Genomic DNA, 23,723 nt, shown 5'->3' on the forward strand with positions numbered 1-23,723 from the left:
ACAGGTTATTACGGCAGTACTTGGAAGTCGTCCTGGCTAGGCAGGGACAGCCGTCCGTGCACAAAGCGGAGGACCGATCTGTTTACACCGCACCTGAGAAGTTTTGGGTTACATCTTCTGGGAGGTGCAAAAGTGACATTGAAGAAATGCCACCCGCACTGGGGGACTTTGCAGGGCAATGGGACTGCCATGCTGCTTGGGGTATCCTCAAATAAAGTTTGAGTGGCCTGAAAACAATTCTGCCCGGGTGCAGGAGAAGGACGGACGGGGAGAGGACTCAGAGAAGCAGCAGGACACAGCCTCTGTCCCCGCTGTGATCCAGCTGGACGCTCGGAGAAAAGATGAAGTTCCAAAAATTTCTCCCAGCTCGCTGTGAAAACATCACACTTCCCATAAAAGGGCCAGGCCGGGCGCCCGGCTTCTGTGTCACCGTGCACAGCAGGCCGGCCTGGACTTGAGACACAGAGCCACCAACAGCCACCAAGTTAGGTGAGAAAAAGTTACCGCAGGACCCGTCCAGGAAACCGCCGGGACAGAAGGGCAGGGAGGGGGAAGCAGGACGTTCTTCCAGCTTTGTCTGTTTTATGCATATTCCACCATTGTCCCTTCCCTCCTCTGATCTGAGATCCCCCACCTCTGACAAAGGCAGGTCTTGCAAACTCGGACCCCGCCATCCTGGCTGCCTTATTTGTCTGCAAAAGCCCAAAACGCAGGCTGGTTTTTGTTTATTTTTTTTTTAAATGGCCTCCATTTCTCTATAATTTTTTCCTTCCCCCAGCTCAACTTTGTTCACAGACTCTCTGATCGGATGTGGAGTTTCATTTTATAAAACTTGTTCCAAGTCCAGAGTGTAATTTGGGGATGTCTGATTGTCTGGTTTAAATTTATATAAAAAAAAAAAATCAGAGTCACATGGGAGTTTCTGAGAATAGCCACTTGTCAGTCAAGATTCCTCTCCGGGAAGGACAGACATCCAAAGCCTGGAAGACCGGCTGGCATGTCCCTGTCCTCGTCCCGTGGCTACACACCTCGTGCGGGGCTGGAGTGTCACACTGTCTGGCTGCAAGGCCAGCACCAGTCATTTTGTTAAATACCGACTGGTGTTTTGTCATCGGAGCGGAGAATTTCAGAAACGCTGTTAATATTTAATCCCATTAGTACTGGCGTGTTTTACGGTGTGACAAAATAAAATGGGCTTTGCTGGGGGGGGGGGCGGGGAGAAAGAGCTCAGTGGGGCCGGAAGCTTGGAAAAGTCACTCAGTGCCACTGGAAGTCCCTGCCTCTGGCTGATGGGACCAGGGCACGGTTTGTAAGGAAAAGTAAAACATTTTTTTCCCCTGACTCTATTTCACAGTGGCACAGTCACTCCGATCTCCAGCCAGGGCCTGCAGGACGCTGTGCGTTAGTGACAGATGGGGCTGGGGAGTCAGCACCATCACGGCAAGCTGAATCCCCTCCTTGGCTACCTGTAAGGGAGGTGGCCCCGTGGAGGTGGCCGACCCCAGCCATCAGCCCCGAGGCTGTGACAACCGAGGACATGGACTTCTGAGCTTTATCTAGGAAACTGTCCTTCCACGTCAGGAAAGAAACAAAGGAGGTCAAGTGGACGTCCCAGAAGGAAGTCCGTCCCCATGTTCCTGCAGGCCTTTGCAAGATCACCCCGAAAGTGACCAGCAAAAAACAAACGGTGCTGTTCATTTGACTGTGTTAATAACAAAACACCAAGAAAAAAAATTCGTGAATAGCTTTTTCTTTCTTTTTCTCATCTCTCCCTCCTTCCCTCCCCCTCAGCCCATCCTACACCAAAGGACTGAGACAAAATCCCATTAAAATCTAAGACTTCTCCACTTCAAAAGACTACTGACTACTGCGTTTCTTTATTCATTCTTCAAATTGTTGGGGTTTTTTGGTTTTGTTTTTTTTTTTTTTGACTTTTCTCACCCCATTTTGCTCAGTACGGTCTTAATTATGGGGGGAGGGGGAGGGGCGGCCAGGCCAGGCCAGGTAGAAGTGACAGTGTCGAGATCTGCGCTAACCAGCTATCGATCGGGCGGGATCAAGACAGTTGGGGATAAGAAAATAAAAGAGAAAGGGAGGGGGGCCCAGCAAGGACGATCCCGTGTTCACCTCCATTTGGAAAAGAGGGGAAAACGAACCAATTTACGGCCTTGGCTGGGAGTAGAGTAAGAATGCTGATGGTGGAGGTGATGTCTGTGGCCTGAATCCTAAAACACCCGCTTCAAATGACAACCCCTAGCTGGCCGGGGCATCCCGGGCTGGCCAGTCACAGGAACAAAGGGAAAAGAAGCCACATAAGGAGGGAGACCCAGGGTGGGCGCCACTTCTGAACCCCCCTTCCTTTCCTCTTTCCTCACCAGGTCCCCCCTACAACCTCCCATCACATTCCCTTCAAAGCTCCCCGACCCTAAACCCAAGGTCAAGACATGGCGGGGGCCGAGGGAGGGCGAGGAGACCGGGCAGGAATCAAGGGACACCTTTTTGCAAAGAGAGGGTTTGTCCGGCCAGTGGCTCCATGGTAAATACACTGCCTGGCAGAAGCAAGGGGATTCAAACTCCAGCTTAAAAAGAAAAGGGGAGGAACGAGGGGAACGCACGAGTTACCCAATTTTAAGAAGCTGGTAGCTGTATTATTTTTGTAACAACAACAACAACAACAACAGAAAAAACCCCACTAAAATAAAATGGACGCCTACTGCAGCTCACTCATCTTTGCGTCGGAAAGATCTGTTGTGACTTTAGCCGGAATGGCAGTCCCTTTTCTGACCCCAAAAGGCCTCCAGGCCTGGTGGGCACACAAAATGCAAACGAGAACTGAGGCTGGACATCTGTCACCAAAAGCCAAGCGAGATATTGACAACTGTGGGTCCTTTGTGTCTTTGGGATACAGACCCATATCCCCATATGCAAATGACCCCACCCCAGACCCAGCCCCGTGCCAAATGTCAACGTGAACCCTAAAACAGAGGCTGCCCCCACAGGTCTGCAGCTTCTCCAGTGTCCTTAAGAGACAAAACAGCTTTGCATGGGGAACAGACAAATGTCAAATGAGCGAGGCCGATGACACCGCGGCTGGTAACTTTTCTCCTGAGGACACTGTCACTCCGCTGAAGCTTGGAGGCTTCAGGTGGACAGCAGGAACCTAACTTCCCCCGTGTCCTGCCAGGGCAGAGCCCCCACTTCCCACGCAGCGGGACCGCCTGACCACTGAGGGCGGCCGGGGAGCTCTCGGTGCGGAAGGAACAGAAGAGGGGTCCCCGTCTCTGAGGGAAACCAGCTAAAACTGGGAAGGGGGGGTGGCTCTTATCGTGACTCCCCAAAAGGAGCCCTAACTTCTCACCACCTCCATGGAAACAGAAGCTACCTGGAGACACCTGCTGATGGGGGGATCACCACAGTCCTCGGGTGCCCAGCTCTGACTGGGGCACCGGGCCAGCCGCCCTCCCGACCCCAAGGGAGCCAAGAGGCCTGCACGGGGGACGGGACGGGTCACCAGGGACAGGAGAGGGAACGTGTGTGCATATACCTTCTTTGCTGTTGGGATTCTGGACTTTGGCCTTCTCCCAGGGCACCAGGCTCTTGTCGTCCTCTGCGCCGTCCACCAGGGCCTTGTCGGCTGGCATGTACCAGACGGCGCTGTGCTCTGCCATCAGCGAGTCCAGGTCGATGGTACTCATGGCACTTTTTACCGCGTCAGAGCAACAGCTGCCCAGCTCGGTGTCACCGTTCTGGGCACCTGTGGCCCCCACGGTGCACTCCCCCTTCTTGGCACCGTTGAGTCCCAGGGGCTGGCCTTCGGAGATGCTGAACTGTTGCCTTTGCAGCTGGATCTGAGCCTGAAGGATCTCCAGGGGGTGGATCTCATCGGGCGGTGGCGCCCCGCTGCTCGTGGGGGTCCGGACCTGCTCCAGGCCGGGAGTTCCGGGGTGGCCATGGCTGTCAGGGGTGGAGGTAGATGTAGACAGGATACCCAGGCCGAGCGGGGTCACCTTCTGTCCGTGTTCCCCGGTGCCCAGCCCTCGAGGAGGGAGTTTGGGCGAACCGGTCACCAAAGGGCTCCTGCTGGCTTTGGCCAGGGCCGGAGGGCTGTCAGAACTGGACGACACTTCGTCTTCCTTGGCACAGCTGCTGCTCACCTCATCCGAGGCGAACTCCCCCACGTGCGGGGAATTACCATCCGACTTGGCCCCTCCGTCCAGGGACGCCATGAGCTCTGACTGGTCCCCAAGTAGCAACTCGGACCCCTTTCCCCACGATGGCGGCGTGAGTGCTTTCTCATAGGGCATGGGCGCCCCTCTGCCGTCACTTGCGGCCCCTGGACCCTGCTGCTGCCCTGGGCTCACCCCAGGTGCGCCCCCACTGTCCGGGGCAGCTGAGTACTTGTCGAAGAAGGTCCCAGGGCTCACGTGACCACTGTCCCTTTTTCTCCGACCCCTTCCCCGGCCGCCGCCCCCGGGGACCGGCTTGCCATCGTTCCCCGAGGTTGATTCCAGGGTGTAATTGGGAGAGAGGCTGGTGCCATCTCCCTGGCTGGGCGGGTTGGGGGGCCCTGAGGCTTTGGAACCACTGCTACTGGCCGCCAAGGGGCCCCCGGGGCCAGGGACCCCAGGAGCCGACCCTCCAGGGAAGAAATCCGAGCCCGGGTTGCCGGCCGCGGCTGCGCCCTCGGTCTCAGTCTGGCTCAGTTTCCTCTTGCCCTCGGGTGGGTTCTTCTTGTTGAACGTCACGTTCAGGTTGGGGGCCCCCAGGCTGGCGATCATGTTCTGACAGGCGGTGGACAGGGCGGCCAGGCAGCTCTGACCAAACAGGTTGTCCTTGGAGCTGGGTTTGTTGAAAGAGCCCAGGGAGAGCGCGCCCAGCTTGCTGGCCGAGGTGCGCTGGCTGGGCTGGAAGTCAGGCTGTGGGGGGTAAGCGCCCCCACCGCCACCGCCCCCACCGCCACCGCCCCCACCACCACCGCCACCACCACCACCGCCCCCACCACCTCCGGAGCTGCCACCCGCCCCGCCTGCACCCGGGGGCGAGTTGACACCGGGGCCGCTGTGCGGTGTGGCCTGCCGGCTCGCTGCGCCAAATGGGAAGCCGGGCTGGCCCCCGAGCGCGGGAGCAGCGAAGTCCGCGGGGGGCCTGCGCTCTGATGGAGCACCACTGGGCAGCCCCACCCCGGCCCCTGGGGACTGCAGCTGTCCCAGGCCGGCCAGGCTGCCCCCAAACTGCAGGCCTGGCGAAGCCAGCGCGGGCACGTGGCCCTCTCCGGGCATCCTCAGCGGCTCCTGCAGGGCACCCCGGAACAACACCCCTGAGCCACCAGCTGCAGGGGGAGGCGCCAGGCTGGGGTCGTGAGGGCCGCAGTCAGGAGGCAGGCCTGAGCCGCCCATCCTGCGGGACAGCAGGTCACCAGGCGGTGGATGAGGACCTGGGAACCATGCGCTCTCCTGCGCCAAGTGGGGCGCCTGCGCCTCGAAGGTCCCCAAGCGCCCTGCGCCCGCGCCACCGCCTTCGCGCTCAAAGCTCGGCTGAGCCAAGCCGCCCACGGGGCTGCCGTGGACCAGGCCGCCCTGGCCTACGTCCCCCGGGTGGCCTAGCTGGGCCAGGTTAGGCTGGCGCAGCCGCTGCTGCTGGTTGCGGGACGCCATCTGTTTGATCATAAGGGCCGCGTTTTGGCGCTGCTGCTGCTGCTGCTGCTGCTGCTGCTGCTGCTGGCGGAGGACCGGGTGATCCGGGGTCGGGTGCTGCAAAGATGGCCCCGAGGGGAAGCTGTCCGGCACCGGCGGCGTGAACTCGCCGGGGAGGCCCGGGTAGGTGGAGGGCGAGAGGTGATTGTCCATGGCGCCGCCGCCGCCGTTCCACGAGGCGCAGCGGTCCACCCCTGCGCTGCCCGGGAAGTCAAAGCGCGGCCTTTTGGCCAGGTTCATGTAAGCGGGCGCATCGAAATGCTGCAGCCGCTGGTTGGACGCCTGCGGTGGCGGTGGCGGCGGCGGCGGCGGTGGCGGCGGCGGGGGTGGCGGGGGATGTTGCATGTTGAACACGGGCTCCTGGTAAGGGTGCATGCCCCGGTTCTCCAGCCGGTGGATCGGGTACTCGAACTGCGCGTGCTGGCTGGGCAGCATGGGGCCCCCGTCTTGCATGGAACCACCGCTGGCCATGCCCGCCTCGCCCTGCTGGGGCCGCGGGAGCGCAGGCGGGCACGAATTCTGCCGGACGAGAAGCCCGGGTGGCGGTGGCTGCTGCGGCGGCTGCGGCGGCGGCGGCGGTGGCGGTGGCGGCGGTGGCGGCTGCTGTGCCGGGGCTTGCTGCTGGGGGGGCGCGGAGGCCTGCTGGGGAGGTTGCATCAAGGGGTGCCGGGAGCCCACTCCAGGCTCCACAGCCACGGGCATCTTGCGTGCGCCCCCAAACCTCTCGAAGAACACGCCGTGCTGCTGTGGGTGCATTTTGGACAAACCCACTATCCCCGAGGCTCTGGATAGGGTCGAAGCACCCGGGAAAGCGCCCCCGGGAACCTGGCGACCCGCCCCATAATGAGGCAGCTGCCCCTCCGAGTCCGAGGGCGGAAACATGTCAAAATGTCCCGAGGGCGCCTCGCCCGGGTAATTGTATTCCAGCGAGTCCACCACGGCTCCTTGGTTCGTGACCCTCCGGGGCTCCAGACTGTGGGAATCGGAGCCGCTGGAGGCGGGCAGGCCGTGGAAGGAGGCGGCCCGGTTAGGGCTCTGGTCCAGCGGCAGGCATGGCGCAGGCACGGCGTGGCCCGAGGCGCCCGAACTATGGAAGTCCGGGAGGTTCCCGGGTCGCTGCGGCCCGAAGCTGTCCGGCCCCTGGCTCTCCGCCATGTGCTCGTAACCCTCCGCGAAGGGCGGTTGGCTGCCCAGGCCGCCGGCTGCGCCACCGTAGCCAAGCAGGCGACCCCCGTGCAAGCAAGAAGCCCCCGGATCCGGGCCACCGAAGTTCCCTGCAAAGTGGGGGTGATGCTGGTGAGGGTGGTGGCCTCCTCCTCCCGGGTGGCCGTGGTGAGGTTGCTGGCCGCCGAAGAAACCGTGCACGGGCTGCGCCTGCAAACCCCCTGCGTGCAACTCCGAGTGGCCGCGCGCGTGGAAGCCGCCGTAGGGCTCCATGTTTATACCCAAGACCGGGGGCTCGCCCAGCGCGCTCATGGCAGGGTCCACGGGGCCGGGGGGCCCCCCAGCGTGGAAAGCAGCGGCCTTAAAGTGGGCGTTCATGCTCAGTTCGGTCTCGTTAAAGTTCCTCTCGCCCTGGCCAGCGTTCCTGCTGTTGATCTGGGGCTCGAATTGGTCCAGCCCAAACATACTTGGCGGGGGGCGGGGGGGGGATCAGTAGGGCATGACAGCCTGGTCTCCGCGGCGCGCCTCCGGCCAGCTACTCGTTCCAGCCCTGGATAGGGCGCTCCGTGGCGCCCGGCACCGCGGGGGCGCAGCGCGCACGGCCACCCCGCCAGGCGTGGAGAGGCTGAGGGAGGAGGAGGAGGAGGAGGAGGAGGAGGAGGAGGAGGAGGAGGAGGTGGAGGTGGAGGTGGAGGTGGAGGTGGGGGGGCCTATGGGCTCCTCTCCCGAAACTCTGGATCTGCCCCGGGGAGGGCCTCTCACATCTTGCGAGGCTGGGGGGCCTCTTGGAGCCGTGTTGGGGGGCCCATGCCCCGGGCGGTTGGCACAGCCGCGGGTGGATTTGCAGGGAGGGGGACCGAGACAAAAAGTTAAGTGGGGGTGGAGGGGGGAAGGAGGCAGCAAGGAAGGGGGGGATTTGGAAAAGCAGAGCGATCACCTTCTCAAGTCCAATCGGGTCGGTTGGGGAGTCCGCGGCGGAGCTGCTGTAGGGCGGGATGGAGACCCCCTCCAAGCGGCGGCTGGAGCAGGGGCACCGGCCGAGCGATCCCTCCCCTCCCTCCCCCCCGGAGTCCAGCGCTCCGCAGCCGGAGCCTCTGCCGAGCACGGTCGGCCCCTGGCGCGCACGGCTGCTGCGTCTTCAGCGGGTCGGAGGGTTGGAGGTTCCGCTCGGCATGGCCGGTGCCAGCCCCGCGCCCCGAACCGAGCCGAGCTGAGCCAAGCCGAGGCGCGCCGGGGAGGCTGCAGACGTCCGGGGTGCAGCGGAGGATCCGGGGAGGAGAAGGAGGAGGAGGAGGAAAGGCGCGGTCCCCTCTGCTCCGCGCCGGGTGCGCGCCGGTCCTCGGCCACGTCCGCCGCTTCGGTCCTCGGCCGCTCGGCGTCTGAGTTCGGCGCCCGGTTGCAGGCGAGGGGAGGCTGGCTGGGCGGCTTGGAGGCTCCGGTTCCCTGCCTCGGTGCCGGGGTGCTTCGTGAGTTCCCCCCTCGGACCCCGGCAAAGGGGGTGGGGGTGCGCACACGGATTGGGGTGGTGGTGGTGGTGGTGAGGGGGCTGAGGGGGGGGCCGCGCCAGGCAAGAGCGAGCTAAGGCGTCCGGGGCTCTGCGTCCTCAGCGGATCTGGGAGTTGGAGAGGTGGGGGGGCCGCGCGCCCCTCTCCAGGCGGGCTGGGGGAGGGGGGCGCTCCGCGTGGGGCGTCGCGAGGGTCTCGGCTCCCCTCTCTGTGTCTGCCTCTCGCCCAGCGCCGGGAGAAGCAGCAACAAGTTTTGCATTTCAGCCATCAATTTCAGCCATTACATTTGCACCAATCAGCGCCGCCCAAGCTCCGGGCCCGGGGCGGGGCTCTCGCTCTTAAGGTGGTCCGGGGTCCTGGCCGCCGAGGCCCCCGCCGACTGGCCTGCACCACCCTAGGTCTGGGGTTCCCCCCTGCGCTGGCCTCGCCTCGGGGTCCCGGCGCCAGTGGACTGGGGTGGGAAGGGGATTGGAGATGATGGGGGGGCGCTCCGTGCGCCCCAGGCTTCCCGGTGCGTCAGGCTGGAGAGGGCGCAGGCAGGCCGAGGAGAATGGCGGGAGCCAGGCTTTGTTCACCCCCCTTGCCATTCACACGGTTCCCAACTCCCCACCCCCAACTGCAGCCAGACCTGCCGGGTGGGCAGGGGGCGGGGAGGTGGGCGGTGAGCGGTGCGGGGCGCTCAGACAATGGGGTCGCCTGGCAAAGCCCCTGGGCTCTCGGCTGAAAGTCGCCAAGTGTCTCCAGCCTTAGGGTGAGAGTCCTACTGTCGCCTCTCCACTAGCGGCGCCCAAGGCAGCCGGCCTTGGGGTTTTCCTGGAGGATAAAACAGACAGGGAACCCCACACACATCCTGACCCCGAAGTTAGGATTCTCCAGGAGGAGAGACCCCAGGCGCCGGCTCTGGCCTCCTTTACCAGGGCGCGCGCAACTGTCCCCTTCTCTGCACTTGTCTGGGGTTGCCAGTTCTCAGCTGCTGGCCTTGGCCAGCCCGGGAGGAGTCACAGCCACTTGGCCCCTTTCTAGGGGTCACATCGAAGATGCCCAACGCTGGAGCAGCAAAGCCAAGAGGTTGGGGACCTGCCCCTCCACCAGCACCCCTCCCCGGAAGACCCACGTATAGAGGGCGCGCCAGGTGACCCCCCGGGGCACCTTGCAGCAGTCCTCAGCCCCCCGGGGGACCAAGGCCCAGACCCTCTGCGGTGGCCAAGTTGGCCTCCTTAAGAGATCAATTAAAGTGGAGAGGCCAAGGGATTGGGTTGTGATACCAAAATCAATAGGAGTAATTTAATATCTACCCTGCTCTTTATGAAATAGTTATCCCAATAATCTTAGTTAAAATGTTTAGATCTTCTGATCCCCACCGAGGCTGAAATCCATCTCGCAATTAGAAGTTGGAAGTTAGAGGTGATGGAGGGTGGAGGTGGGGGCGGGGCGGAAAGGCCTTTAATTTTCCTTGTGGTAAGATTGCAGGAGGCGATTTTTCTGGCAGCCCAGGATTTAGGAGAATGGGGGGGGGGCAAAAAAAGAAAAAGAACTTTTCGTTGGAGTGCTGGTGATGTCTGTTAAATAAAAATGCCTTCCCCCCCCCCAAAGAAAGTGTTTATCGCCCTGTCTGTCTAGCTTTTGCCAAATTGCCCATGAAATCTGAAATGAAATAAACGTTAATAAAAGCAAGCCCTGAGCCCTTTTTATTTAAAAACCTCAGATTAAGCACTCCATCGTCGCCCAGCTGGAGTCAGAAGTTATGGTGCCCTGCAACCCCGGGATGAATCTCCCACCTTCCAACCCCCCACGTTGCCGGGAAAGCAAGGCTGGAATCTGGGTTCCACTGAGGAGGGTGGTTTCTTTTTTGGGAGGGGAGGGATAGGAAACAGACTCAAGACTTTGGAAGAAAAATTAAAAAATAAAAATAATCAAACCATTTCAAACTCAGCTAAAGCAAGCTGGGATCCAAGGCCCTTCCCTGAATCTACAGATTTTTTTTTTTCTTTTCGTTTGCAAATTAAAAATGAAAATTACCCCCACCAAAAATGGGGTCTATAAATAAGCATTGGGAGACGTATTTGTACAGGGCGGTGGAGTTTTAAAGGGATTTTTCTGCAGGATCAGGTTGTTGGTCTGTGATTAAATATTGATTTTGTGTAATTAGTTTTCATGTGAACTATCCTCTTGCTGATAGCTTAGAGGTTTCAGAACTAGGAGACGAATGGAATTGGACGTGGAAATTATTACTTAGCAAAGTGACAGGGAAGTGAGAGGCAAAGGAAAGGGAAAGGCTGCTGGTTTAGGGTCAAAGACATTAGGGACCTGCATGTGTTCCCAGTGAGCCACCCCCCAGAGCCCCAGGGCCTCCAGGGCTCCTGGGCCACAGCTGGGAGACCTTGAAGAGGACATTGGTCGTCAGGAAGACCCCTTATGGGTGAAGCCGTGTGCAAAGCTGGGTCACCAGGTGACACAGCCGGCTGTGGACTGTGGGCGTCTCACGGGGAACCATCTGAACAGGATGTGTGTGCTGTCTGGAGGAGATGAGAGAAGGTGGGGTCCTGGCCAGGGCGCTGGGGTGTCTGGGAGGATCAAGCTCACAACACGGGGAGCCTCTGGGGTGGGGTGTGCGCCAGGCTGAGGTAGGACCTCACGGGTGCCCCGCACACCTGGGCACTGCGGGGAGGAGGACAAGAGTCAGCTCCCCACGGTGCCTGTGTCTGGGTCGCCTTTGTTTAACACTTGGGAAGGTTGTGCCGGCGTGTGGCGTGGACGTGGGTGCCTGTGTGAGGCTGGCTGGTGTCCGAGGACGTCTGGACTCGCCGGTGGGGGGTGCACGCGTGGATCTCTGGGTGCCCGTGTGTGCACGTGTGTGCGCCCCCCGCGTGTGGCATCCCCGCTGGCGTGCGTCTGTCTGCTTCTGCAAGCGTGGCAGCGGGAGCCTCTGCCTGCACCCATCTGTGCCCGTGCCAGCGCCCCGCCCGCGCAGCGTGGGCGCCCCGCGTGTGCTGCAAGGTCTTTGAAACGGACACATTGCCCCCTAGCGTCCAGTGCCACTCAGAGTCCCCGCCTGCCAGGGCCATTGGAGCCTCAGGGTTCCCTGCAGGCCTCCCCCTTCCTCCTGCCCTCCCCCAGCCGGCCATGGCCGGGCGCCTGGGGCTCAGAGTCCCCGCACATTTGTCCTCCACGCCCTCGGCAACACCACGCAGCTCCTCAGGGGCCCCTCGGGTCCAGCCGGGGACTTTGTATCCGTGCCTCCAGTTCATCCTGGGACAGCCGGCTTCTGGACCCATTTCACAGATGAGCAGACAGAGCCTGTGGCCGGGCAAGAAATGTCCCCATAGAGTCCCTGGAAGCCTGGTGGGATCCTGACCTGCTGTGCACGGTCCATGGAACGAGCTCTCCCAGGGGCTCTGGGGTGACAGAGCCACAGCCCATCTCGTCCTGGCCACTTAGGGGACAAAATGCTGCCTTGTCTGACCTCCCTCGTTGGAAAGGGACACCAGGTACCTTCCTGTGAGCCAAAGGATCAGAGCTAAGTGCACAGAGGGCACAGAGGGTGGCAGGTGCCAGACACCCATGAAATTGGCTCCCATAAGCCAGGCACGGCGGCTCCCAACTGTAATCCCAGCTACTCAGGAGGATCGCGGTTCAAAGCCAGCCTGGACAAACAGTTCATGAGACCCTATCTCAAAAAAAAAAAAAAAAACCACAAAGAAAGGGCTGGTGCAGTGGCTCAAGGCGTCACCCCGAGTTCAAACCCCAGTACTGCCAATAAAAAAATAAAATAAGTGGTGTTTTCTCGCTGTGGTTTTCCCACACACACATGGCATTACTTCGAGCAGACGCACCCTCACCAGCGCCCCTCGCTCTACGCCCGTCTTTCATTCTTTTTCAGGTCTGGATGCCCCATGAGAGAGGAGCGGAGTAGAGGAGGGAGGGGGTGAGATCCTCGTGGAGAACCCAGGATGCTGGTTGCTAAGCAACAGCATCCCCGTCCACGCCCCCTTCACCCCCCAAGATGCCTGGTGCCTTTGAGGCCTCTTTCGAAGGAGTGTGGAAAACACGGTCCTGTCCCTCGAACCAGATCAAAGGAGACCCAGCGTCTGATGTGAGAAGGACTCAGTAAGAGGCTGGAAGAGCCCTGCGGGGAGGGTACCCCGCGGTGTGTTTTGAGGGTAGAGTAGGAGTTTGACCACCAGACAGGGCCACAGGGCTTTCCAGCAGGGGAATCGGGGGAGAGCGGGTTGGGGGGTTCAGGCAGCGGAGAGCGGTGAGGGAGGGGCCGACCTGAGCGGTCAGCAGGACCTCGAGGGCAGGGAGGAAAGCTGGACCCTGCTCTGGGCAAAGCCACGTGACACAGTCCCTTCAGTGCCTGTCAGGTGGTCCCAGAAGCCGTCATCACCTGCTTTCTTTGGAAACAGGACCCGGGAGGAAGAACGTGCCGAGTTTGTACCCGAGAAGCCAGCGGAGCAAAACAGAGTCCCCACTGTGACTGCAGGGCCACCCTTGGTGACCAGAGCTGCCACCCCTGGGCACGGGGCCAGCCGTGGTCACACCTGTCTGCAAAGGTGTCGGGGGCAAAGCGTACAGAAAACCACCCAGCCCACATGACAGACAGCCAGAGAGACAGGCAGACAGACAGATAGATGTGGAAGGAGACAGGTAGATAGACAGATGGTAGATAGACAAACAATGGAGGGATGGATGGATGGATGGACAGATGGATGGATGGACACAGAGACCAATAGACACAAAGATAGACAGACAGAAGGTAGATAAAGACATAGATAATGGACAGACAGACATAAAGACAGATGGTTGTTACATGGCCACCCTGTAGATAGGTTCTGTGACTTCTCCTTTTTACAGAGGAGGAAATGGGGACACAGAGAGGTGCAGGCAATTTGTCAAGGTCACACAGCAAATGAGAAGCGGAGGACGGAAATTAGACCTAGCCCGGCTCCGGGGAGATTCCTGCTTCCCATAGGCCTCTGGGGCGGTGACCCCCGCAGGGGCCACCGAGCCCCCCTCCAACGATACCGGAACAGGAAGTGATGCTTCCCAGCTCCCCTGGCCAGGTGGGGTCACCACAGGGCATTTCCTCGTTCCCTAGGGCACGCTGTGTTTCCGTGCGTGTGGCACAGAGGCCACGCCACAGTCACAACTGCACGGTGACAGGCTTAGCTGTGACCGGACGGCCAGAGAAGGAGCACTGGCGGGGGTGGAGCCCAGTGTAAAATACGTGCTCAGCGTGCACCAGGCCCTGAGTTCGAGCCCCGGTGAAGGAAGGAAGGAGGCCACTGACTGCTCAGGAACACGAATGGTAACAGTGACAGGAGCCATCCCCGTCTGGGCGCGCAAACTCTCCTAGGCCTCCCTGGACCCTGACAGCCACCCTGGGAGGTCCCTACCCCGGGGTCCTTGGTTGCTGGGGCCTGAGAAATGCAGGTTTGCCCCAGGCCACACAGCTGGTGCACGGCCCGTAGGATCCCAAAGCCACTCCACAATGTCCCCTTCTGTGTTGGTGGCTTCCGGCTGCAAGCTCCGATTTTCCATTCTTTAAGCTGAGTTCCTGAACCCAAGCCCTGATCCCAAAATCATTCAAGCCAGGCCCACTGGCCACTCCAGGGCCCAGGCCAGCCTCCCCCTTAAATGCTCCCCAATTCCTCTCCTGCTGCCTCAGTTTCCTCCTCTGTAAACGCTGGTCCTGCAGGGAAGGGCGTCGGGAGGGTGGAATGACGGGCGTGGGTTGGGCTCTCTCTCAAGCTACTTCCCCGCCAGCCCCGCCATGGGGTGCACATAGGGCCCCTCTTACAGGAGGAGCTTGGAGAGGGGCGTGGGGGGGCCCCAACATAGGGGTCCAGGCAGGAAGAGAGCCCCCAGGGAAGCCCGGACACCCCCCGCCCACCCCAGGCTGTCCAAGGGAGCCTGCTAGTCTCTCTCTCCTCTCTCTCTCTCTCTCTCTCCAGCAGTGGGGCTTGAACTTAGGGCCTGCTTGCTAGGCGGGCGCTCTTTATTTCTCAGGTGGGGTCGTTTGCTTTTGCTCAGGACTGGCTTTGGACTCTGGATTCTCCTACCCACACCTCCCTCGTTGCTGGGATTACAGGCGTGAGCCACCCCGCCTGGCCCCTTCCCACCACTTCCCCTCCTGTCCTAGTGGCAAGAGGTCACCTACAAGGACCCCGTTTGCACACCTCAGGAAACTGACAGAGGGAGACCCTATTTCCTTATCATCCCCCATCTACACCCCTCCTAGGGGCTGCACAAACGGACACCCAACCCGCAGCTGAGCCAGAAAGGACAAGCTGTGTGCTTGTCCTTGTTAGTCACCGTCCTTGGCTCAGTCACTGCCCAGGTGCATCCCTGGCTCTTCCTCTGCACCCTGGTTTGTGGCAGCAGGAAGAGAGCAGAGTCCAGAGAGGAACAGGGTCAGCCTCAGGCTCGGCCACTGGGCCTCTGTTCTTCCATCCGTCAAATGGGAAGAGGTGACCTTCAGGCCGGGAGCTGACCAGCCCGAGCACTTAGCACACAGTTAACACTCAATAAACAGCTGCGCGTGGAGCAGGGCGGGTGGGCGGCTCCCTGGGGCCACCCTGGGAAGGACAGACCCTGCTCCTGCCTTTGCTGCCCGGGCCCCTGGCTGAGTCCTCAGGCTGTCAGATGCTGGCTGGAGGCCTTGTCACCGCGGCCAGCGATGCACAGACCTGGCCCCACGTCTTCCATGCCAGGTCCCCACTGTGCAGGGTCCACCCTCTCTCCTGGCCGCCTCCAGCCCGGTGAGGCCCAGCTGCCTCTGCCATTTGCCATCGGGCCACCTGGTGAGGCCCGGGCAGGCTGCAGGCGCCGGCCGCCCCCCCTGGCTCCGATGAGCTCATCTGGGTTTGGTAACGGCCATGGCGGCCAGGAATGTTTGGTCAAATGTTCCAGCGCAGACAGCTCAGAGAGCAAGCGGTGCCCTCCGCCCCTTCCCTCGCAGGGACATCTGTTACAGCTCAGGCGGGCGGTGGCCTCGCCAGGCCCCGGGGGACCGATGCCCCTTAAATTCCAAGGGGGGGGAGTGGGAGCGGGGACCACAGGACGCTCCCAGGAATTACGGGCATGGCCTCAGAGGGGACAGCGCTGCTTCCCAGTGCAGCCACTCTGTCCCCCCACCCTTGTCGCCGGAGGACTAGGAAGCTGTGGCCTCGGCCTCTTTACCAGACAGGTGACCTCGGGGTGCCCTCCCTCACTTCTGCATGGACAGCTGACCACCCAGCCCACCCCGTGCCACACTCGCACTGACTTCCCAGGTCCCATGCAGACTGCAGGGAGGAAACTGAGGCACAGGGAAGGAGCAGACAAGGTGAGGCTGGTTCAGGGGTGCGTGCAGAACACCTGCTGCTCCCAGAGGCTTCCGCCATCCTTGGCTTCCCCGGGGCATCGCTCCCATCTCCGCCCCCGTCGTCCCCTGGTCTCCCTGCGCCCCTGGGCTCCGCTGCCCCTCTTCCCATCCTATCGGATTCGGGGTCCACCCCAAAGGCGTGAACCACATTTCACAACGGTCCGTTTGCAGAGACCCTATTCCCAAATGAGGTCAGATTCCCAGGTTCCAGGGGACACGGATTATTTTTTTGGGGGGGGGGACGCTCATTTTTGCACATTTAAACTCTGTCCCAGGATAACCGACTTCCCAAGCCCTGCAGAATGTTGGGCGATTTTAACCAAATTCAGCACTTGCGATATATTTAAACGAGTGACATCTTGACACACGTCACTCTGCACACACTTAATCCGCGCTCATCTCACACGGCGGCCACTAATCAGCCAAAAGATGAAATAAAATAAAAATCAGTAGCCAACGGCCGGCTGGGAAGGGCCTGCGCACCTCACATGCTCGCCTTTCACCCACAGCACAGGAGTTTGGGGCGTGGCGCAAGTGGTAGGGCGCCTGCCTGAGCAACTGTGAGGTCCTGAGTTCAAATCCCAGTGCCGCCGAAAAAAACCAAGTCACGACAGAGGAAAAATGTGACCATGACACAGTTCAGGATGGGATACATTCCCCCCAAATTGTTAGTAGTTCTTTCTAAAATAATTAGAATTGTTTTCTGATGATGCATATTTTGTAATAAGTATTCAAGTACAGAATGGATTTTTGCTGTTTTGGTCATTGGTATGCCAGTAATCCAAGCCTGGAAAGACGACTGTAACCCTTAGGATCTTAAGTCACAGAAAAGAAGACGAATTTTTTAACTTAAAAGATAGAAAAGAATTTGTGTGCACGAGTTTGGCCCCGGGTGGGATGAGGCCTGGGGCCGGGTGGCAGCCGTATTTCTGTGACACGGCTACAAGAACACTGCTCTTCCTGGATCTTTCTGGAGTTCTGGCCAGACATGGCACAGCAAGGAAGCTGAAGGTCAGAGGCTAGAGCCACCTCCATGGCCACCTCCAGAGGTTCTGGGGGTCTAGAAATCCCGGCCCAGAGGGAGAAATGGAGGCCCGGCCTTCTGAGCAGACAGCTGCCCAGAAAGACCCTCGAATTCCTCAGAACCAAATTTGGCTCTGGAGGTGGCCGAGCACCGGGGCGAATGCCACACTGGCCTGCAGAAGCTGGGGTGTGAACCCCAAGGACCGGCTGCACCCTCCTGACACATCCCAGCTGTAGGACGTGACTCCACTGGGCCTGGGACCTCCAGAGAGATGTGACTCCCCGGCCACAGGCTCCTGGCAGCCGTGGGCACACCTGGGGCATCTGAGGTCCCCTGGCTTGGTTGGGACTGGGGTGCAGCCCACAGGTAGAGCTCACCTGGCAGGTGTCAGGCCCTGGTTTTCTCCCCAGCTCCACAAAAAAAGCTAAAAGCAAGTGTTCTAGACTTCTCTAGTGTCCTCAGCTGACCCCACGTCCCTGGGGACTGTAGAAATCTGACCCTAACCCTTAGGGACCTTGCAGGACTCCAAGGCTGCTGGTGAGGGGTCTCGGAAGACAGGCCTGGGCTCCCAGGGGACCACAGCCCAGCCTCCAGGCCCCGAGCAAGTTGTGGACCTCCCAGAGCCTCCACTTCCTCAGCTGTAATGGGGACAGGCCATGTCCCATCCTGCAGAGTCTGTAAAAAGGCTGTCTTTTTCATGGCTGAATACTAGTCCATTGGCTGAGCCAGACCATTATTATTCAGTCAATGATCGATGCACGCTCGAGCCGTTTCTATCTTTTGGCTACTGTGAACGGCGCAGCCATGGACACGCAGGTATGTCCAGCTGTCCTACTGTGTGCTGGGCACCATGAGAGCAAGAGAAAGAGCTAGAAGCCAGCAAACTCAGTGCACAAGGCTTGGCTTCAGACCTGAGTTCGAATCCCACACCGATGCCGGGTGACTTTGGCCAAGCTCCTCCCCAGCTCCACATCTGTGAACCCAGGATGATCCTCAGACCCCCCGCCACACCCCCCGGTCACTTTGAGACCCCCAAGGTCGAGGTGTGCCAGGGAGCAGGGACCCCTGGCCTCAGGCCCTGCTGGTGTCCTTTCCTGCAGAGACAAGAGGCCTGACTTAATCCAGCCGCCATCGCTGCTGCTCCTGATGCTGGGGCAGAGTCGGTCAGTCAGTCAGTCAAGCAGGCAAGTCCGTGGATCAGATTTCGGGCAATGTCCTGCCGGGCTGCCAGGCCCAGCAGACAAAGGCCTCTTTGTAGGAAGTGGGGTTTTTAAGTCCCCGGCGACATTAGCACAGGAGGAGCGGCTGGGAAATTCTTCCAGGAACGTCTCAGACCGGGGTTTTCGTCAGATGGGCTCGGGGCAGGTGTGGGCCTGGGGTCCGGCCGGGGAAACCTCTCGCTCACCACGGCGCCAGCTGTGACTCGGTGACACTGCCGTGCCAGCCCCCTTCAGGCTCTCAGCCCCGTTCTGCATACGGGAAAACCGAGGTCCCCACAGATGTGGGGACAGCCCACCTCACAGCTTTGCCTCTGGACACCAGGGGGGCCAAGGTCCCCTGTGAGCGTCTCTCCCACCTCATGTCCTCGTCCCCCGAGCTTCACCTGATCCAGCCCACGCTGGGGTTTTGGGTTTTTTCAGCACTGGGATTTGAACTCAGGGCCTCACACTTGCCAGGCACTCCCCCAGCCCGTTTTTGTGATGGGTTTCTTTTTGAGAACTATTTGCCTGGTGCTGGCTTTGAACCTCGATCCTCCTGATCTCTGCCTCCTGCGTAGCTGGGATTACAGGCGTGAGCCACCGTGCTCGGCCTACCGTAACAGTTACTGAGAGCGGTGAGGTCCCCCATGGCAGGCACGTCCCCAACGGTCAGGGTCACCAGAGCACTGCCGAGATTCAGAATGGAGCGTGACCTTGGCCAAGGGCAAGCAGTAAGTGACACAGAATTGCTCCATGTGTCAGCTCGTCCCTGCCTAGGAGCAGACCCAAGGGGACTGAAAGCAGTGTTCAAACCCAAACTGTGCGAACAGCCCACACGTCCGTCAAGGGAGGGACAACAAACTGTGGAATAGCACTCAGCCAGGAAAAGGAACGAGGCACCCGTCCATGCCACAGTGCGCACAAGCCTCAGACACAGAAGCCGGACACCAAAGGCCACACGTTCCACAGTGGCCAAAGCCGGACACGGGGGCAGCTAGTGGCCAGAGCCTGGAGGTAGAGCCGGCAGGGACCGCGTCACGGGGACGGAGTCTCTCTTAGCGCGCGGCTGTCCTGGAGCCAGCCAGAAGTGACAGCTGCCCACACCCCGCTTGAAGATGGCTGAAAGGACAATTCTGTGTGTGCGTTCACTTTATCACTGTCGTTTTAAGCAGGGGGTGGCCCGGGAGACAGGAAGACTGGGTCCCCGCCGAGCTCAGCCTCATGGTGGGTGACCCTGGGATGGCTGAGTGCCTCTCTGAGCGTCCCTGGTACTGAGGCAGAACTCCCGGGGGACCCAGTGTCACCATGACGACAACACGACGACAAGGAGACAGGACCCCCCCACACTTCCTGCACACCGCCAGGCCCCCCTCAAAGGACCCCACCAAATTCTCCGGGAAAAGGCGGCTGGGGCTGAGGGGGACAGGACTGTCCCCTGGCGTGGTCAGGAGGACCACGGGAGCCTGCAGGGGTGGCCCTGGCCGGTCCCCAGCTGACCGGGTCGGAAGGGCGGCCTGTCCCCCGGCATCTGCGTTTTACCGCTGCTGTAACAAAACGCCGGAAGCGCCTGACCTGGAACAGCGCAGACTTTTGTCACCGTCCAGTCCTAGAGGTCGGACTCTGACATCGGCCGGTCCACGTTCCTTCGGGGCAGAGGAGACTCGCTCCCCCGGCCTCCAGGTGGAGGCTGCTGCGATCCCCCGTGGGGACCCTAGGGCTGCTTCCGGAGCTGGCGTCATCGCCTCGCTCTGCTGTCCACGCCGCTCTCACCTCCTCTCGTTTGTTCTGCTTATTTTTTAAACGGTTCTGGCTGGCCTCGAACTCACAACCCTCGGCCTCAGCCTCCCCAGTGCTGGGATGACGGGCGTGCGCTGCCACGCCTGGCTTTTTCAGCTCCCCTGGACCTCGTCGGGGATGGGTTTCTGCTCGTTGTGAGGAGCCGGGTGCTAAGATGGGGTCCCCAGCTCAGGATCCCCAACCATAAGGTGACAGTTACGGGTGCCGGGATGAGGATGAGGGTATGGCCTTCGGGGACCATTATTTTGTCCCCCACAATCATTTCATTCCATTTGCACATTTTGGAGCACACGGTGTCCTAAGCACCATCCTGGGGACACAGTGGTGATGACACACATCCCCTCTGTCATCCTGGACTCCTCATTGCCTCCCAGAAGCCCTCCTTGACTGCACCCTCGGTCCCTGTGCTGCCACCTTGTCATGGCCCTGGGAGGTTAACTGGGGTCCCCGATCTCTTCAACGAGGGATTCCTTGGTTAAGGGATATTCATCAAAGAACCACGTGTGCACAGTGTAGCTGCAGGGTGGCTGCCCTCACGAACATACTCCTCCCATGCAAACGCCAAGTGTCACCTTTGGTGAGCTGGTGACAGGCCAGAGGGCTGCGTCTCGGCAGAAGACTCAACAAACCACGAGAGAGCGTAGACGGCATCCACGGGCGCACAGTAGGTGCCTTCGTCCAGTGCCATGTCTGGACCAGACTCAAGTCCCCCTCTCCGGTAATCAGTAAAATGACCTTCGACAACGGACTGCAACTTCTGGACCTTGACTGGCCTCTCCAGGAAAGTGCGGAGACCACCAGGAATGAGATGAGGGACGGAGGTGGCACCCGGGCAGGTGCAGATGGCGGGGATGAGCAGAGAGAAGCCCGGCCAGCCTGGAGGAGGCGGCCAGCGGGCAGCCAGGAATCACGCGGGGCCAGTCTCGTTTCCCGTAAGCCGGCCACTTGGAAAATATCCTCCCAGTGTTTGCAATTCTTGATTTGGGGCCCAATGCTGAAAGGACTGCAGACTTCTCTTTTTTTCGTTTTCTTTTTTTTTTTTGACAGCTTGAGCAAAAGAAGCTGTTTTTGAATTTCAGGAGAGGAAAAAACACACAGGCGTGTGCACGCACACATCCCGGACGGGACAAAATGTCCCCTGTGCTCGGCCTCACAAACACTTAGTGTCACTGCAGGTTATGTAAGCGCGGTTTGGGCCTCGGAGAGTGGACGTGGCCTTGGGTTTTGAAAGGAGGCAGAGAGGAGTTTGGGTGAGGAGCCGCTTGGCTCAAAATAAACCCAGGAACTCGGTGCAGGAGAAAACGTCCCCAGGGCGCCGGCGGAGGGTGTCTGGAGGCAAGTTTGGCCCTTGGGAGGGGCTGGGAGGCGGCGGAGGGGTGGCCCTGTCCCTTTGGTGGACTTCAGGGCACCTGTGGTACTTGTCACTCCTGCAAGGACAGCAACAGTCTTGTTTTGTTTTTTGCGGTACTGGGGTTCGAACTCAGGACCTTCACCTTGAGTCACTCTGCCAGCCCTGTTTTTATGAGGTACTTTTGGAGACAGGGTCTCGTGAACTATTGTCCTAGGCTGGCTTCAAACCGTGATCCTCCTGACCTCTGCCTCCCCGGTAGCTGGGATTACAGGCGTGTGCACACGGCTCAGGCTTCTTGTTAAAATCAGATTCCTGGACCCCACCCTAGAAAATCCAATTCAGTCGCTGGGGGGCCTGCGGGTGGGGGGAGCCTGAGCCTGGAGCAGCAGGGAGGGCGCAAGGTGTAGACGGGCAATGTGTGTAGCTCTGGTGTGCGGAGCGGGGCAATCGGCAGATCCAGGTCTGCGGGGTTTGGACACCCGGCTGAGGAACTGGGATTTTATCCTGAGGGCACTGGGAAGCCGTGGAAGGTCGAGTGTACTTTGCGAAGATGACTCCGGCTCTTGCGTTGGAAGGGGAGTGACCGGAGGCGACGGGGCAGATGGGAAAAAAGTGACAGGAAGGTGGCTCGAAGCGGCAGAGGGAAAACGGAACGCGCCAGCTCGCACAAGCGATCTCAGGAGCTGCAGGCATGGCTGCATCCAGGCGCCCATTTAGAGCCAGCCAGTCTCTCTCCTCGGTTCAGCCTTCTCTGCACACAAGGACTAAACCAGGAGCACAGGCTTCCTTCCCTCTCATGGCTTAGCAATGAGAGAGAGAGAGAGAGAGAGAGAGGGAGGGAGGGAGGGAGGGAGGGAGAGAGAGAGAGAGACAGCACCGCTCATGGTCACTATCCGTTGCTGGCCATTACCCAGGGCTGCTTGGTGCTTGCTGGCTCTGGTGGCCACCCATCGGTCAATCTCAGTGGCAGCTCGATGGCCAGGTCTGCATCCAGGCGCTTCCCCGCTGCACCCCATGTCCACAGTCTTTAGAGGAAGGAGCACTGAAATTCTGTCCCCAGGGCCGTGATTACAGCCCATGGAGGAAGGGGAGTGGGGGCCCAGCTTTGGCTGTGACCTGCAGGATGTCCGTCCCTATCTGCCTGAAGTAGAAACAGAGGGGCAGAGAGATGGCAGAAGGTCACACAGCAAGCCCAGGGTAGCTGGGACCTAAGCTTGTCTCAGACAATCAAAGGCCAGTGTTGACCACGTGGTCCAGCAGGCCAGGATTTGTGCACAGTCCCCCAAACAGGCCGGAGAAGCTGCTCACGGGTCCTCACGCTTGTGGGGTGTGGGGTGTGGTGCTGGGTTCGGAACCCAGGGCCTGGCGTATGCTCGGCAAAGGCTCAGCCCCCTGCCCTGACTCTTAGAAATGTAAGACATGACCCTAGGGCCGGTGCCATGGCTCACGCCTGTAATCCCAGCTACTCAGGAGGCAGAGATCAAGAGGATCATGGTTCAAAGCCAGCCCCAGGCAAATGGTTCGAGAGACCCTGCTGTCTCCCACTTGAACCCCAAGATTCTGCAGCCCCGTGGGGAGTGGAAGGGCCAAGCCCTCACATGGGGTCACCTTCTCGTTCTCATTCTGTCACAGGCCAAGAGAACAACCTGGAAATATGCGTGTGGCCACGGCCTGACCTTTGCGGGGGAACCTCGGGAACAAAGGTCCCTGGGCCACCAGGGCGGTGTGGCCAGACCAGCAAATACAGCAAGGTGTCCCTCCATGGCACAACCCCTGCTCCCAGCTCTGGGGCGACGCGCAGACCACCCCACTCTGGTCTACGCCTCCCAAAGACCCTGGGGGCCCTGCCCTCCCGCTTTCTTACGCCCACTCCTTCAGACGTCTGGAGATGCAAGTGCCCCCCTCCCAATCATCCAGAATTCACTCAACAAACTGATTGTACATCAGTGGCTGTGGTGGTAGGAAGGGTGTCCCAAAGATAAAGACCCGGCACCTGTCCTCGACTTACAGGGGGAGGGGACGCCACCAGGACCCTGAGCTGCGTGGTCAGTGCAGGGGCTGGGCGGGCCACCAAGTCACAAAGGCCTTTCCCTGAGGGAGGGAGGGAGGGAGGGCTGCCCAGGATGACCAGCTGGGTGGGGAGTGGTAACAGAAGCAAGGACGATGTGTGCAAAGGTCCTGTGGTAGAGCTTAAAAAAAAAAAAAAGTCCACGTGGCAGTATTGAGTGTCCAGTGAGTAAAACGAGTTTTGATGGAGCCGGATCCCTGCGACTCGGCAGGCTGAGGCAGGAGGATCGCTTGAGTCTGGGAGTTCGAGGGCAGCCTGGGCAATGTGGGCAGATCCTAATAAATTCTAAATAAACCTTGATGGGCTCCTCCCACCTGCCAGTGGGCACGGCACTCTGTCCTTAAATCCTTTTGAGGCCTTGGTGGCCGTTCCCACGCCTGACCACCTCTGAGTCACACGTGTCCCCATGCAGGGTGGAGTGCGTTCGCCTGTTACTGCGGTGGGCGAGGCCTCCCGGCCACCTGCCTCCTTCCAGCAGAAGGGAGGCTCGGAAGGCTGTGACCCACGGTCACATCCCCTGGGGGATGGACGTCCAGCCACAGCTGTCTCCGCAGGG

At 60.1% G+C, this 23,723-nt stretch overlaps 1 protein-coding gene and 1 long non-coding RNA gene across 2 annotated transcripts in view; one reads left to right on the plus strand and one right to left on the minus strand.

The window, feature by feature from the left end:
* The window catches only part of Mn1 (MN1 proto-oncogene, transcriptional regulator), a 34,816-nt gene extending 27,494 nt beyond the window's left edge, over window positions 1-7,322 (minus strand). Inside the window, exon 1 of the mRNA XM_020169487.2 lies at window positions 3,545-7,322. Within this exon, the coding sequence (XP_020025076.2) occupies window positions 3,545-7,322 (3,778 nt within the window). The remainder of the gene's footprint in view (window positions 1-3,544) is intronic.
* On the plus strand, window positions 5,687-23,624 carry LOC141418850 (uncharacterized). Its single transcript, XR_012443513.1, has 3 exons — window positions 5,687-5,816; window positions 12,243-12,469; window positions 22,732-23,624. It is a non-coding gene; the product is annotated as an uncharacterized lncRNA (long non-coding RNA).
* Window positions 23,625-23,723: the final 99 nt, after the last annotated feature.

This window comes from Castor canadensis, chromosome 18 (assembly GCF_047511655.1).
Source record: "Castor canadensis chromosome 18, mCasCan1.hap1v2, whole genome shotgun sequence".
Classification (NCBI taxonomy): domain Eukaryota; kingdom Metazoa; phylum Chordata; class Mammalia; order Rodentia; family Castoridae; genus Castor; species Castor canadensis.